General features: G+C 40.5%; 1 protein-coding gene across 1 annotated transcript in view; it reads right to left on the bottom strand.

Moving 5' to 3' along the window:
• lrp1bb (low density lipoprotein receptor-related protein 1Bb) overlaps positions 1 to 17,620 on the bottom strand; it is a 172,887-nt gene that overhangs the window by 92,715 nt on the left and 62,552 nt on the right. The window contains exons 12-21 of the mRNA XM_034561869.1: positions 16,754 to 16,973; positions 16,023 to 16,212; positions 14,034 to 14,156; positions 13,558 to 13,701; positions 12,067 to 12,192; positions 11,215 to 11,328; positions 7,536 to 7,616; positions 7,279 to 7,449; positions 5,770 to 5,952; positions 1,877 to 2,077 (exon numbers count right to left, since the gene is read on the bottom strand). Of these exons, the coding sequence (XP_034417760.1) occupies positions 1,877 to 2,077; positions 5,770 to 5,952; positions 7,279 to 7,449; positions 7,536 to 7,616; positions 11,215 to 11,328; positions 12,067 to 12,192; positions 13,558 to 13,701; positions 14,034 to 14,156; positions 16,023 to 16,212; positions 16,754 to 16,973 (1,553 nt within the window). The remainder of the gene's footprint in view (positions 1 to 1,876; positions 2,078 to 5,769; positions 5,953 to 7,278; positions 7,450 to 7,535; positions 7,617 to 11,214; positions 11,329 to 12,066; positions 12,193 to 13,557; positions 13,702 to 14,033; positions 14,157 to 16,022; positions 16,213 to 16,753; positions 16,974 to 17,620) is intronic.

Genomic DNA, 17,620 nt, shown 5'->3' on the forward strand with positions numbered 1-17,620 from the left:
GTATTTCCATCACTTCTTCAAAAAGGAGTATTTGTGCACTGTTCCTTTCCAAAGTGATCTAAAGACAGACACAGTTTTACTTTGTGTTCTATTATCTTGATTTTTGTTTGCACCTGCCAGGTCAAGCCGCTATATTGGTGTAAATGAAACTGCTCCAGTGTCTTTTTTCCCAACAGGAGGGGGTGTTGGACTATGTGGTCACAATTGTTAATGCCGGATGTGAGTCCTGTTGAGCTGGTTCAACTCAATCAGACTCTCAAGGTCTCTCTGAACACATAATTGTCTGTAAGGAGGACAAAGCCCTCTTCTCAGCTTCGATAACACAGACACTCAAAGGTCCTGGTGGCCCCCCCCCCCCCCGAGGCTTGGTTAGTGACACTCTATGAACCCCCATGTTTACACTGCTCACTTTAAGAGATTAGATGGCTGGAGTTATTCACATGAGATCAGTTTCTCCTCCCTTCAGGCTGCTGGACAAACTCTTCCACATTTGCCATCAGTATTAATTTATGTTGTGTTCCTTTCACAAACAATACACTGACTCCTGGCCAGGCTTTAAGCTGCTCTATGTGAAGGATACAGCAGGGCGCCTCTGGGAGATGTTCTTCCCCATCTCATGATATAACATCAGGTGAAGAATTTAAGTTAGAGTTTGCATGAGTCCTGTGACGTGCCTCAGCAGGTAACAAGTGCTTCAACTTTTCCAATTAATTTTTCTGCAACTCTGCAAGGCTGATAAAAAAAGTAAATTGTGAGGAATAAAGAGCTATATTTGAAAAGAGAAGAGGAATATGCTGCAGTTTTCATTTGCAATGTAAATTTGGTTTGTTAATTTGTGATGGTTTTCTTTGCTTTATTTTTTTCTAAAAACAAACAAAGAAATTCCAATCAAAGAGCCTCAAAACTCAGTAGGAGCATTGCAACATCCAAAATGCCTAAAAGTCTCCGGGAGTCATTATTTCTGACAGTTTCTGTTGGTCTTTTCACTTTAAAGGGATTTTTCACCCAAAATATATATTTTGAGAATCAAAAACTGACCCCCTGTAGGTTTGAAGCATGGCTATAAAAAGCTCCTTGGGAAGAACAGCAGCTATGGTCAGCATGAATTTTGTTGGTACAACATTTTTCATCTTAAAAGTAATAAAATCAATATTAACTTCTGAAACTTCTCAAAATCGTACTTGTCAGTCTGCCACCCTCCTGGGAGGTCAGCAGTTCAGGGAGAAGCATTATATATCCAGCCAATATGGTCAGTCTGTCTCAAACAGACTGACCATACAGATGCACGGAATGACGTCGTTATGTCTATTTGTCTGCTGTGTAACCATTAAACTATTAGAATCTATTGTGACCGACACAGCTTGATTGACAAATAACTACTATAGAAACTTTTTATGATCTCTCAAATCCCCGAGGAGTGTTTGATAATCTGTTCATTTATGTATCCAATCCTAGTTTGTTGAAACTGTTTCTGAAAGGCCAAAACGAAGAACATTTTGTATGGGCTACTTTGCTGTGACCCAGACCCAAATTAGAGCTGAGAATAGATTGGTGGATGGGATGCAGGTCCAAAACTTGTTATATTGTTGGGCTTGGTGGGGAAGAATGTGACGAGCCTGCACAAAGCCCTGGTCTCAACCTATTCAAACACCTCTGGGTTGAACTGGAACAGCAGGTCAGTGCCCAATCCCATGGAGCTGGTGGAAAGCCTTCCCAGACGAGTAGCAGCTATCACGGCAGCATATCCATGTCAATAGTGGTGGAAGGAGATTTTCAGTAGTCGAATGTTCTGATTCTCTACTCAACTTTATTTTCAGCATCTTGCAGGAGGACAAAACAAACAAAGCCTTGACATGCAGAGACAAAACCAACGTACCGCAGATGGGTCCCTCATCCGAGCGGTCGGCACAGTCCACTTTGCCATTGCAGATCTTATCAGGTGTGAGGCAGAGAGAGGTGTCGTTTGCACAAGGGTACTTGGGTGGCTTGCAGACAGCGGACTCACAGGACTCTTCATCTGAGTGGTCCTCACAGTCGATGTCCCCATCACACACCCAGCTCTTTGTGATACACTTGCCTGTAGAGAATCAAATGTGGAGTGAGGCAGACTTTAAGTTTTTTTTAAGAACTTAAAAACTAAGAATTAACAGTTCCAAGTTTCAATGCAGTTCAGACGATGTAATCTCATTTGAGTTAGTATTGAATAATATGGGCTTCCCAAAAGAACAACTAATATTTAACTGATGCTTTCAGTACTTGTATTTTCCAACTTTGGATTAGACAAATGTTTCACTACTCAGTTATTTGATCAAATTGTTGGTATAAACATTGGATAGGGGGGCCTCAGTCAACAACAAACTCTTTCTCAGTTCTCTGCTAAATGTTCAACTTGATGAAAGATCAATATTCCTTACGCTGATACCTACAATATAATTTGTAATTCCCTCGTTGTAGAAAGAGGTAGCTGGAATCACTGAGGGAGCTGAGGAAGAAAATACTACAATCACTGGGACGTATAATCCTTGCATGCCTCCAGGTAAAGCCTGGATAGCAGCATATTTAAAGTTATATTTGTTTAAATCAATGCTCCATCAATAGGGTTTGGGGTTCTTACTGGTTTATGCTTGGTGCTGGATCAATGCAAACCGACATGGGAGGCTGAAGGGACTGCTGTGGGTTTGTGGATTTAGTGTGAGATCAAGCGTGTCCGTGTGTCTGTTTGGCTTCAGATCACTTCCCACCTCCAGTTGTCCCCACGAAAATCAGATGACACTTTTGATTTAGCTCTTCATTTTCTAAATGCCTATTATGATGCCAGTGCAGTTGCATGTGAAAATGCAAACATATGTGTTATTCAATTACACAAGCTTTTCATGCGTAAAATGTGGATGACACTTAGGGCACAGAAATGTTCCATTTGAACTGTCATTACAAGAGGAGTGTTTGTGATAATGCACATGGACAAGGAAGTTAATCATTTATACAAATGAATGAACCAGTCTTGATTCTGGCGATTTCACCTTGAATGACAAGGAAAATCTCACAATTTCAATTTGAGGAGTTTTATAAGCGCATGTATTTGTGGAAAGCAAAGGAGGGGACAAGAATGTGACTGAAAAAGGAGGTGGGAGGCACAAAAGGGAGGGAGTAATTCTGAGTGTGTTTATTTTAATATAACCATTGCTTATTACTTTGAGTACGAAATGCATTTGTTATATTCTTTTCGAATATAAAGAGCTTCAAACTTGTATTGTCTTTAATGCAATAGAAAGGCAGCTGATCAACAGATTTCCTGCAGAGATGATAACACTTTTTTATTTATGTTGGTCCCTCCTCTACGCAAGGCTGAAGATTATTTTTAAATAATGGATGATTAAATGTATGGTGATTGTGTTTTTTTCATCATTAAGGTATTTTATATTGATAAAGATATTCATATTTATTGGTTTTGTGATTCTGAAGATTGCGTCTAATACAGTACCATTCACTAGTTGAACTTTCATTCTTCTTTATTTTGCTACATTTCAGAAATAATCTAGTTGTAGAGTATGAGCACAGAGGAGCCTGTACAGGCTCGACCACTCACTAGACCACTCACCGCTGCAGAAGAGCACTCTAAAGTATGTATGAATGTGCTTTGATCACCAGTTCATGCATCTGCGAAATACTTAAAGAATGTATGTACCTATTAGATCATCAATCAAAACACCTACTTCTCTGGAACACTTAAACTGCTACCAATCCAGAAAATAGCGCCCTAAAATAGCGAGTCACTGCCGACACATACAGTGATGGTTGAAAAAAGAAAATTGATGGATGTGAAAAACGTTTCTAGTCCTACTGTACACAGTTTAAAGCAACCATAGCAACCATATTCAAAGTTGTACACGTGGACATGGGGAAGACGGACCCAACTCAAACTACTACTGATGGTCGTGGGCTGGAGACACTAACTATTCTCCCAACCATTTGGCCTGAGCGGTGGTCCCGGACTGAGCCTGTGAACACTGATGATCTGTGACTGAGAAGGACATTGCCAGATGGATCATCGAATATATAATTGAGCGCCTGAAAAGTGAGCTGCTTCTCCAAGTTCTGACATTCAGCCAACTGTCCCATTTGCCTGAGACAAGTCCCCCCCAGACTAGAGGCCTAAACAAGGTGGTAGCACTTGTAAACAACCACAAAAGCAAAAGATACAGCAATATACAGCCATAGTATCATTCTTTTCTAATAATACGGCAATATCTCTTGACCCATCACAGGTACCGAATACTAAATTGTATATCTGTTCGCCTGTTTTGTTCAGAAACAAGTATATTCAAAATGTTCTCACACTTGTAAATAACCGAGTTTGTTCAGTTGTATTGTTGAATTGAGCAGTGTTTGTGATTTATCTTGCACGCATAGTAATGCATCCATCCCCAAGGGTAGAATGATCAATACAAAGCAGCAATACTCCCAGCATTCAAACCTGGCTTAGGTCTAGTATGAGTCTCACATTTTGGTTTTATCTGAGAAGATGAGAACAAAAAATAGAAATACAACTCGTCCTTTCTTTAATCCATCAGAACTTTTGGTCCCTTTCAGAAACCTTTTTGAATAATACTGGAGAGGGCACTCTGTTCTTCAGAGGAGGACAGGATGAACTGCACCAGTGCACAAGGGTGTGACACTGCAGAATTACAGTGAATAATAATTGTGTGGTCTAACCAACCTTTCACCACGCAGCATTGCCTCCATTCTTGATAATACTGTCAAGGGATGAGCGGAAAGCTGCGGCGCTAAAGACAGAGCAACTGAATCTGTCTCTGACCTTCTCTTTTCAGCTATGGAAAAGAAAGTGGATGCAGGGTTTGGGTACATGGGGAGTTTATACAGGCCTTTTAAATGGTCTGTCCTAATTGGTTGAACAAGAACATGTAGATTTCACTTCACTGCTCCAAAGTGAAGAATCGTTAAGCCTCTCGAGCCTGTCAGAGAGTGAAGCCTTTATGAAAAGGAAGCGAGTCATTTGGCAGCTTAATTCATAACTGATAGAAACACAAAACGAAATGTCATGAAACATCTGAGATATTTTCCTCCTCTTTCAAGACCCTGGCAAAAGACTGGCGTGAAAATGTTGAGGAGATATTGTTCATTAAAGCTTAGTAAAGTATTGTGGCTGTGTTCAAACTCCAGAACGTCATGCGTCATTTAGAAGTGAAACGCACCATTTTTCTATGATTTTCTATGATGAAACTCACACACAAAAGAACAAAATGAGGAAAATCAGTGTCTTCACATATGTTCTATACCACAACTCTCTGTTGTCAACAATTAAGTCAGCTGATTTGGCCTTCTCTCTGTTGCTGTGTGTTACTTTCCTTCATGCTCAAATTAGTGCAGCCAGGATGCCTTGCGCTGCTAACACCAGAACATCTGTCGCAGACGAATGATGCAAGTTTTACTCACTGAACTCAAATGCAAGCTGACATTAGTTTTCATGCCTCGGGATCTGTTTTATACCACACATCAACCAACATTGTCAAATGACTAATTAAATGTAAAAAATGAACACTCACAGCGGTGTTTGCATATACCAGACTTCATTTAAAACCTATGATAGCTATTTCAGAGCCATGCACTATGTCTTGACTACAATACAGTGACGATTCAAATACAGTAACAAAAAAACATTCAGCATCTTTTCAGATACAAATAGCTGCTGTTATATATCTTTCACTTCTGACCTCTGTGTGCTCTTTGGCAGTGTACTGTATTCACTACCTGTATCTTTGCAGGTAAACTTGGCCTTGGGGTCGCACATCCTTTTGGTGCCCTCGCAGCCTTTCTCGTCGCTCCCATCCTCACAGTCCTTGTCTCCGTCACACCTCCAGCGTTCTGGGATGCAGGTTCCATCTGTGACGCAGTGAAATTCCTCTTCACTGCACTCGATCACAGATGGCAGCACTGAAACAAAAGTAATTCAACAATTACTGTTTCACAGCTGTACAGCCCATTGTTACCAGCAAAGGCACCACATTGAAATATTATTTCACAAGACGTCTTTTACTGTTTAAAAATATTCATCTTTGCAAGCGGAGCACTTGGCAGCAATGGCAGTAAGTTCCAAAGAGGGAAGTTATTTTTCACTTCCCTTTGCATATGAAGTATTAATGTCTACAGTGACATTCCCAAGTAAAATAACGAGGGCGCTCTCTGGGAAGTGAGATCTAAAAAACATGCATGCAATTACCATTTATCACTACAGAGAGAACAAAATAGAGTTACTTTTAGATTGTATGCCTGTTAGATGTGTCTGTCGTGTTTAATGACTCACTAGTGACTCACTATGAATCACTATTTATTTCCCCAGCTAAAGTCACTGGACATATCATCTGATGAGATACATACATAACATGTTTTAATATTTACTTATTAATTTTAAAGTATTTTCGTAGGAACAATATTGTATATTGTAATCGTAGAAAGACATTCTAAACCAAATAACACCACGAGAACTACAGTGCAATCTAATACACGTGATACTTTCTGACGTTTTCATCTGATCATAATTAACAGCAATAAGCAGGCATTTAAATTGTGCATTGTGCATTCAGTATAGATGATTTGGTTGATACTTAAAAGTCAAACCCTAAAAAAACATTTCCTCAACAGTTGAGGCAAAGCTAAGACGGATTCAATCCCCCGGGGTAGAAGCAGAAGCAGACACGGGGGAGAGGAGAAGCCTGCAGTTTCCATCAGGAAACAGTTTGATGAATAGTCTACACATTCTAGTGACAAGCAAGTGAGCTGTGAGTTTCTAGGAGCTTGCATGAGCTTTCTGTGGTAATTAGATTAAATGATTCAACTCCTTATGGTAAAATTCCCCACAACAGAGACTAGACAAGATTAGTCGCACGTGAGTGTGAAAACAAAGTTATTGGACTCAAGCTGATTCACTGCGAAACTTGTGATTACGACACCTAAATTAAAACATGATTGGAATTGTAGATACAATAATTAGCTTACCAAAACAGATATGGAGACAGCTACACTCTCATAAAGTGGCTAACAGACAGTTTAGCTGTGAGGCAAAATCTTTGAAGTCCCAGTGATGGCTCAATATATAATGGATTTATAATAAAACATTGTCTTCATACGACTAACACTTTGATGTCAGACGTGAATAATAACAATGATCATCTTATGTTATGTTAGGATGAGTTAGTCCACCTACGTTTCATCCAACCTGACACTTGTAAGCATTTAGAAAGGAAATGCAGGCATTCTTACGTGCTGATCCACCTCTGCAGGTTGTGTTCTCATCACTGAAGTCTCCACAGTCATTGTCGCCATCACAGGCCCAGTGGTCCGGGATACAGCGCCCACTGGTGCACTGGAACTGGGTGTTGGCGCAGGACTGGATGCAGCCTGCTTCGTCGCTGCCATCTCCGCAGTCGTCCTCTAAACACATGCACCAACAGACCAATTAATTCACAAACAAGCTTTGAATTCTATGTTAAACATCTTCAAAAGCTTCTTCTCCTCACCTGAATCACAATGCCACGTCACACTGATGCACCGGCCGTTGGAACAGCTGAACTGGGTGAGGGGCTCACAGGTGGGGAAGGCTGAAAAGGTTTGAGTACAGGTACACATTAAGTACAATGCCAACCACAGTAAACCAATACATCTGCAATCAGTCAATGTGTTCTGTTTACTGGAAAACTGCCACGAATCTTTGTCCTAAAACATACACTATGCCGACGTGAGTAATAGTTCTATTGTTTAATACTGTGGAGAAAGGTGCGATCATTTCAGTGCGATAATTTCACCCTGAAAAATCACCCTGATAGAAAACTGCAAAAATGCAGGTTGTTCTCTCACCACAAACCTTAGGTTATGGCAGATGAATACGATTTCTAAACCAGCATGGAGAAATAAATAAATAAAACAAGATTTAGAGTCTACAGCCATGCTTGTGACTCTGCGTGGCTGTGCTTTCTGTCGACACAGCAACGCTTAATGTCTGTACTAAATTTCATGGCAATATACGTAATAGTTGTTGAGACATTTCGCAGAAAAACTCAAAACTACTTTCTGCTATAGGAATGAGAATCAGCCGTCATTGGAGTTCATCACCAGGGAACCCTGAATGTCCGTAGCACACTTTGTGCCAAGTAGCTGTTTCACAGAACAAGACTGTGACCTGCTTGTAACCCTTGTTCTAAATCCTTTCAGTGGGTGTTATAGGTGGCCCTGGGTGGAAGAGGAAAAGAAAAGTTTAGAATAATCTGAAATTCCTCTTTTGATTAATGCTTTGTACTAAAGGGAGCCTTGCACAGCCATGTTTTATTTACAACAAGTGTGTTTCTACTCTCTTGATCAATGCCTACAATCACAAGGTAAAATATGCTTAGCCCTGAAAAAAAATGGACAGAACTAAAAAAAATCATCCCCGTGTTGGGTTGCACAAAGAGCTGCAATAGTCACGTCATGACGGTTGAGTCAACATTGTGTACAAGCAGAGGATACAGACTCTCAAACTATGAACTGAGTGCACATTGGGATTTCAAGGCAGAGAGGGAAAGAGAAACGATGCATCTGAAAAGGCTCGTCTGGAGGATGTGAATAGTACAATAAACTCAAATAAATAAAATGACATGGTTGACATTATAATCACCATGCAGTGACAGACACTTTTTAATTTCAGTAATTGTTAATCTGCACCTACAATTCTACTCCTTATACATAAAATCTCCTCTTGAAAAAAGTAGGTTAGTGAAAGCAAATCCCCACTTCTGTAGTCAGTGAATGCCGTAGCTGATCCAACATCCTTCACTGCAGTCAGGGAGATTTATTGAACTAAATTGCTATACGTTATAGCATCAATATCCTCTGCCAGTGCTGCTGCATGTATAGTGTTTTATGTTATAGCATGTTGTGGACTGGCGACATTGTCAGGACTGACATTTGTATTCCCATCAGATACCAATTTTGTAACCAATTGTGTGATACTGTATATACATCCATCCATCCATTTTCAATACCGCTTATCCTCATTAGGGTCGCGGGGGCGCTGGAGCCTATCCCAGCTGACATAGGGCGAAAGCAGGGGACACCCTGGACAGGCCGCCAGTCCATCGAGGGCACTGTATATACATTCCTTTTAAATATTCTTACAGGATGCCTGAAAAAACTGAAATGCAAGTCTACATTTGAAATGGCATCTGCTTCTGCTGCCTGGAATACCTAAGGCGCTGTCAAGAAGACACTCAGTACCTTTATCGGACAAGTGTCTTCTATATTTCCCACAAATGTGTTCGGTCTCACTGACAGCGCATGACTGGTTCGAATTTAACATTCATTAAAAATGAATCACGAACATCCATAAATAATGAGGGTTTCAAGTAAACACTGAGCCTGGCAAAAAAATGGAACACCGGCATCCATAAATAATGACGGCTTCAAGTGAACAGAGAGCCCAAGATGAGACACTGTGTGACAACTACTAAACTACTGACAAACAAAATCCAAATTAGCATCAATCTCTAAAGCGGCCACCACTGAGCTTCAGGTGTTCCAAAACCCACAGTAGTTCCACTGGAGCTAAGTGAGCTGCCAGAGCTGCACAGTAGAGTGCCTATAGAGAAGTGATGCCTGAGGAAGCTCAGACAACAGCAAGGAAGAGAATATGTTTTTCTGCACAGCTTGATTATGATTGAATGAAGCCAAGCATGAACTTTAATTACTGCTTACACCCTGACTGTTTGTGACTGTGTATTGAATCAGCTTAAGACACACAAAGGGAGGCTGAGGCGATACATCGCAGTGGCAAACATCTATCACAATAAAAGGCTGTTTTAATACAAACAGTGATTAAAGGGGGTTCTTAAAACCTTTGCCCCCCCCATCCTTTTAATGTTTGCTGTTAATTCATCCAGTTCAACTTCACAGCTGAAAACATACTTTACAGCCTAAAGTGCTCTTTTCTGTTAAACAGAAAAGGGTTAAATACATCTTCAAAGAACTCCGAAAAGCTCAGACAATCATGGCGTACTATGTATTTTGCTCATTTATGTTTTCTAAGACTATTTCAAAACACAGACTGGCACTTTTACTAACTGAAGCTGACAGTTTGTGTAATACCACTGAGACACAACTTAAGAAAAGTGAACTACTGCACACAAGTATGCAGTTTACTCAGCACCACCCCTCTAAGCTGATGCCATCAGTGAGGGCATGTCGAGTTCTTGGTCCAGAGAACACAGCATCAATAATTCAAATTCTAAAACTCACTCAATTTAATGAAGTAATGCACGCGAAAGAGACTAGAAAATATTCAAGGATTCAAGAAATATTATAAGCAGAGAGTAAGTAGCATTCAATGTTTGACAAGTTGGCAGCATTAACATCTGTACCAATTCAATGGCAATCCCATCTAAACGCTTTTGAGATATTTGAAATATCTAAAGCAATTGGCCGACTGAAAAGAGCAACCAGCAGACACTGCCATCCCTACAGCCATGCTGCTCGTTGGATAAAACCCAAATCCTTCGCCTCCACTTCACATATCAGGACATTCATTTGTGTGTCATGGTTTGCACATCCCAATATAGGTGGACAACTGCAACATTGATGTAAAATGGGAAGGAGATGGGAAGGACACATGTGGTCGAATTAACCCCATTGGTTTAGACTGCAACTGGTTGTTTTTTGACGGTGTGCTTTTAAGTTTATTATGTAAAATAAACAAGAAATGATTTTATTGTAATGCACATATTACATCAAATTATCCAGCGCTGCTGCTCAGCGCATATTTTCTGTGTATCCGTTGGAGGTGAAACAGTGAATGTTGACAAGTTTCTGGCAGTGTCGCGTGCATAAATCATAGTCACATTTTTAAGAGTTCCAAGTGTAGAATGCAAAGTGAGTTTTGAAATTTCACTGCCTGGTGATGTAATCATTGAGTCGCCGGTGTGCATTGACAACCCTATCTCCCCCCAGAGATGTCAGGAGAAAAACATCATACTTATTGTAGCTTTAAATATACCCTTATTAAACATAACAATTTCAACAACTAGTAAATGCTTTTTAGTATTCCATTCATTCGCAGAGCTGAACTATATTACATCTTGACCAAACAGAGGAACACAAATAGCAGTAGCGTTTAAATCCACGCAGAGTGAAACTTGAGTGGCATGAGGTGAATAACCACGTGTGACTCACTGCACGATATTTCATCAGACATATCCCCACAGTCGTCTTCCCGGTCGCAGCTCCAGGCTCGAGGTATACATCGTCCGTTCTGGCAGGAAAGCTGGTCGGCCTGACAGGGCCGGGCTGAGAGAGAAGAAAGAAGCCACATAATTCAATCACAAGTGCATAAGTCAATGCAGGATGTGCACAACAACCCTAATGATCACTACATCACCAGGATGTCAATGTCCGCCCAGTGCAAACTTTTTAACACTCAATCACACAGCAGAGCCGGGAAGGTCTGAAAGCCATGGGAAATGTGCTGTTGCTTGACGGGCTGTCAGATAAACGCTGCACGGCCATGGTGAGCATGCATGGGCAGCAGACAAGGGATGTCTTAGTGATTTGGGGTATGCATGTCAATCTGACGATGAGGGAACATTCATCATTCCCTGGCTAATGGTCATAGATTGATCCTCTAAGGATAACAAGTTTCTGAGAAGCACCATTGAGGACATGGGAGGGATGTGATATACTGTAAGTGTTCCTGACATACTCTCATAGGTGCTACAACTCCTTGATACCGGAGAGTGCTCTCACACATTGAGATTGATTGCACTGTACCGAAGCCAATGGAGAGCCTCAAGGCATTATGATGATAACGGCCTGGACAACATCGGACCCCTATGGTCAAGAATTTATTGAATGGGGCACAATTGTATCAAAAGATGTTGGAGATAAATGTTTTCTTCCTTACTGTATAGATAAAAGAGACGTTTGAGCTTTTAATATCACAGTCTACATAATCTTGATAGAAATCTATTACTTTACTAGTTACAAAAGTTCAACTGAGCTGTGTTGTTCGGATATCACAGTACACACCTGAGCATGTGGTGTTCGCCTCATCCTCATTGTCGCCACAGTCATTCGTTCCATCGCAAAGCCATCGTTTGGGAATGCAGCGATTGTTGCTACATTTGAACTGATCAACAGGACAGGTGTGATTATCTGCAAAGAGTTCAAACAGCAAAATAAGTCAGTCAGTGACCTTGCAACTCTCACATTGAATGTAATATAATTTAAATAAACAGCAAAAAAAGAACATCTCACAAAGCTATAACTTAAGAAAACGTGACGTGTTTTTCCTTCATATTAATCTTTATCCACTTTCCAGCCCTGATCTCTCTTCGTCCTACTGGGGGAAACTCTTCCATGTTCACATACAATGTATTCACAGCTTCTTAATGGGATTTCATTCAGTCTCCAGCTAAACTAATCTTGAACTGATAGACCAACAAGCCATAGGAACCATAAAGGGAAGGGTGTTTCAGAGGAGAATCTCACTCATGTTTCTCCTTGGTTTGTCCTTTAATTGAGACTAATGGCATGTCCATAACATTTTTACAGTGGTCTTAAGTATATTTGTAATGCTGCTTTAGTGCCTTCATTTTAGTTATATTTAAAGCCACTTTCACGTAATAACTTCACTGTACAAACCAAGCACCTTGTTTCTTTTTTCAGTCATGTCATTTTACTTTAGCATTCAAAATCATTATTCTCAATCCTCACCACCCATAAATAAAATGAAATGTGAACAAATATATGTGTAGATATTGCGACATGATTAATTACCTTAGATTTTGAGATTTTGAGGAAGAGGGTGCTACCCAGTGTTTCGGTCAAATTACGTAGTTACCATTTTGTGTCACAGGCAATATTTCCACCATCTGAACTAAATTTTTATTATGTCCCAGCATTAAATATGAGGTTGTATGAGGCTGGCTTATAACAGTGAGAGACTGATCAAAATGCAATGGAGCATTTGCAATTACTCATTCAAAACACAACTTTCTCGTTATACAGCTGACATCCACATTCATCAATCTTCAAGTACAATTTTGGCCTGATGAATTCTCTGGAAGACTCCATATCCGCTAAAACCAACCAAGTTAGTTAATTGTAAAAGTACATGATATCCCAGGAGACAAGATAATTGATGTTTCAATTCTAATATTTCTGGCAGAGGATTGGATAATGGTGTTTTGCCTCCAGAAAAAAAAAGAACCATCATCCAAGCGTCTAACATGGTGTTTATCCGACTGATTTGTTAAAGAGCAAAATCTCTTCAGCAAGAGCGAAAGGGGAGACAGCAGTGTGGAGGAGGAACACTATTCACCCTTGCTCCTGTGACATTTAAGAACATAGAAGTTGACAGCAGGAGAGGATCAGCCTAAAAAAAGCTTGTGCTTTTCTTGCTTGGTGCATGGTTGTGCATGTCAGTGTAGCATCATGTTTCAGCAGTATCTGTACATGAAATGCGATTGTGTGTTTGCATGTAGTGCCTGCAGCACAGACATATTGTAACATCCTCACAGCATCTGTGGCTCTCCTCATCACTTCCATCCAGACAGTCATCATCTCCATCACACTTCCACAGCGCCCGTATGCAGCGTTGATTGTGGCACTGGAACTCATCGTTTTTACATCTCTGTGGCTCCGAGCCACCGGCAGAAGCTTCTGGGAGAAAAAGTGGCGAGACAAAAATCAACCAGAGACTTCCTATGAAGTATGTGTCTAGGGGTAATTATAGGCGTCGCTATGATAGCACAATAAACATGTTAATAATGTCTCATAACCCCATGTGTAACAACTGGGAGTTGGCTTACATGTTATGGAAACCCACTGGGATCATTTCCCATCTGTATTTATTATTTTATTAGCTGATTTGCATGTAAAAAAATAAGGTTAGTATTTGATCTTTGTCCCATAGGATGAAGCCAGGATTACAGTAGACTGGTACAGGATGATCTTAGGCCTCTCGCTCCGTCTGATTCATTGTGTCCTCCTACCTGCACAGGTGACGTTGTTGTTCTCCAGAAGCTGGTTGTCAGCGCAGGCACATACTCTGCCTCCTGGGATGGCAAGGCAGAGGGTACCGCAGCCCCCATAATTCACACTGCATGCGTTGTCACCTGGAGAAATAGATCCCAACAAAGGTGTGTGTAAGATTTGTTCAAAGCTCCGGGTCCCGTGGCCGCAGGAAATTCAGGATTCAATGAGTTAAAGTTTAACAATATTTAATGGCAAAGATAATACTCATATAGCATTCACGATCGTGGGGCCAGAAAGGAGGAACTCCCCACAGACGGACTGCAGCTCCCAAGGAGCAACAGACCGGGGCTGTCTCGAGTCCTCCAGACCAGTAGAACCATGTTCCCCAGCACAAAAGCTTGGTCGTTAGTATGGTCATGCAAATGAATTCACACCTAAGGGTTAGTTCTATTGGTCAGTTCAAAGGATGCCGCCGTTCTGTTCGCTAAGCTAATTAGTAAACAGGCGAGGTCAAAGTGCACACATCCGGTCAGGGACCGGAAGTTCCCCCGTCAGAATAAAACCTACTATCCTGCCTTCAGAATAAAAGCAACATATCAGGTTTCAATCGGCATCTATTTTAACTATTGTCTAAACAATAAAACATTCATTCTCATGCATCATACAGTTAATCATTACATTTGTCATTAACAAACAGAATAATAAAACAGTGATCCTGTCTTATGTTTCATAATACATTCCTCCAGAATATTTCTCATAATATCCCAAATTAATTATCATAACTTTCTTTATGTATTAATTTAAAACATAAAGTTCCACTACAACTCAACATGTGTCTCATTTAAAGCTCCATTTTCTAAAACCCGCCTAAAGTGCCACGAATTTCTGTTGTTTTTTTTGTCTACTTTTGCTTTGTACAGTGAACAGCGAAGTTTCAGTTGTCACTCTAAACCTCGCAGAAATAAATCATCTCATTGATACACAACTCATCTCCTGTCTTTGAGAGACATGTGAGGTGTATGCCACGTGATCTATAACCACATGCCCAGTAAAATATTGGGAACACTGTAGGTGAGAGATATTTGACATATGTATCTTTCTCTGAGGAATAATGTGTCTCTCTGGACAAAGAGAGAAAAAAATACTGTCACATATAAAGTTAAGTCATAAGACACCTTTGCCACTTTCATTTAACACAAGCCAAAGGCAGTGCCTGAGCCAATGAGATAAAGCTTTTGGTTTTGAAAGAGCCAATCACTAATACTCAGAAGACTGGGCAGACAATTAATCTATTCAGTCACATGAACAATGGAGAAATGTCCAGTGAAAACTCTCTGTATGATGTGAACTAGGCTGTGCATGCAGAAGCTAACCATTCATCTCTATTATATCCTTGATATTGCACTTTCCTACTTTGGATTTTCCTATAATCCATGGCTTTAAAGTTCTTGACTGAAACTCATGTCATAAGTCTAAAACCAGTTCACTGGACTGTGTCAAAATGTATATATCTTTACATTTAGAGCAATAGCATCAACCTCTCCTGATTGCGGAGTGGGTTTCTGAGAATTGTTTTTGCTTGGCTATTATAGGATAGCAGAAGATATGCTTTCCGTGCCCACATCCAACTCCTCTTCTTTCTCTTTCTTTCAGCTTTCTAACAGCATGAATCCGTCATCATTTATTACAGAATTGAGCAGACCCCTTCAAGCCTTGGTCATAGAGAAGAGCCCCAAGGGATGTTAAAGTCACTGTCGCTGTTGATCAAAGCACACGTTTACACCATGACATAATATGCCTATTGTTTGACAATAATAGACATACTTGTGAAATCTCAAGTGTGTCTTTCACCTTAAGTGCTCTCCATTATTGAGTATGTATAAGGTAGACAAATGCTTGGACACACAGCACTGAGTGGTTCTATTTTAAGTGCCACACTTTCTCTGTAAGGGAAGCTGTGGTTCAGCGGCACTGGATGAGGAGTAAATGAAGGAAAAGCAGCCAACCTTGCTGACTTGCTGCATCATAGACACGTAATCCAAATAGTGGTGGTCTCTCGCTCCGCAGCAGAGTGACATCGCCCGTGGTCAAGTCCAGCTGGAACACCGAGGCATTCATGTACTCCGTCCAAAAGATGAAATTACGATAATGAGAGATTCCGAACGGATGGTTCAGCTCTTTTCCATTGTACACCACCTGGAATATGAAGCAAACAAGCATTGTAATCAAGAGATTAGGAGGGCGAAGGAAAGATGCCATCGGCAACAAAAGAATCCATCATTCAAACAAGGTTCTAGCTGTTTGAATATGGGCTGAGAAATTATTTGATCACAGTATACAATGAATGTGATTTAATTTCTTTGCACACATGTATTCACGCTGTGTTCTTATAATAATGTTTGCTAGAATATTGGCTTTGATTAAATAGCATTTGCAAATAATGAATTTGCTTAATATGTCATTGCAACTACAGTCAAAGGGAGCAGTCAGCAATGTAGGGCTGTCTTTTTGGCAGTACATATATTATATATGTATACTGTATATATGTTATATAAACATATATACAGTATATATATTTATATATATATATATATATATATATATACTATATATATATACACACACAAGTAGCCTAACCTTGAAGTCCACCAGAATCACAGCTAACATGGTTACTGCAAATGAGTTTCAGAATCATTAAACTGCTACGTGTGATCATTACATATTACCATATACTCACCATTCGCTCAGTCCCATTGAGATGAATCTTCTCGATGTGATCGTAGTAGGCATCACACCAGTACATGGTACCAGTGCTGTGGTCCAGAGTCAGACCATTGGGCCACAGCATGTTGGAGGTGACGAAAATGCGGCGGTTGGATCCGTCCATCCAGGCTTTCTCTATCCGCCCAATGCTGTCATTGACCTCATCCTCTTCCCAGTCCGTCCAGTACATCCAGCTGTCATACATACGGATACACACAATTATTGCACCAATAAACTGATAATAAAGCAGCGCTTTAAGTCATCCCTGTGATCCAGCTTAACACTGATCACAGTCCCCATTCAGTCTAAGGCAGTTTATTTCAGCTGTCTCCTCATTCATCAATGCCCTTACTCCTCGTCTCGCTGATGTTGGTTGGTTGTGCCGGTTGCTCCCTTCATCAGCTTGCTCCTGCTTTGATTCCTTATCAATCAACCTACACGTGACAGCATGTTTCTATAGGCTTCTCTCAAAATGATGAATGCAACATCACAATTAAATGTGCCTTGTGGGTTCTGTTCTGTACACCCATGGGAAGGCTTGACTGTGCTCCCCGGTGAGTCTGACACATGCTGCTTTGATTCATGCAGAGAACACAACCGGTGCTGCCGGTACAGCTTAATAACCATTCCTTCAGAAAACTAATATCATGACGAGTGTTCCCACTGAAATGGAAATCAACTGGAATCCAGATTTCCCATATGTAAAACCAAGTAATCAAACACTTGGCAATCAAAAGAGAGTGCATCGTAGCTTAAGAAATTATTCTGACTTATCAAGTTAAAGTGCTGCTCGACTGCACAACAAAGCAAAGTAAGAAGTCCACCCCCACCCCACAAAGAA

Source organism: Cyclopterus lumpus, chromosome 21, assembly GCF_009769545.1.
Source record: "Cyclopterus lumpus isolate fCycLum1 chromosome 21, fCycLum1.pri, whole genome shotgun sequence".
NCBI lineage: Eukaryota > Metazoa > Chordata > Actinopteri > Perciformes > Cyclopteridae > Cyclopterus > Cyclopterus lumpus.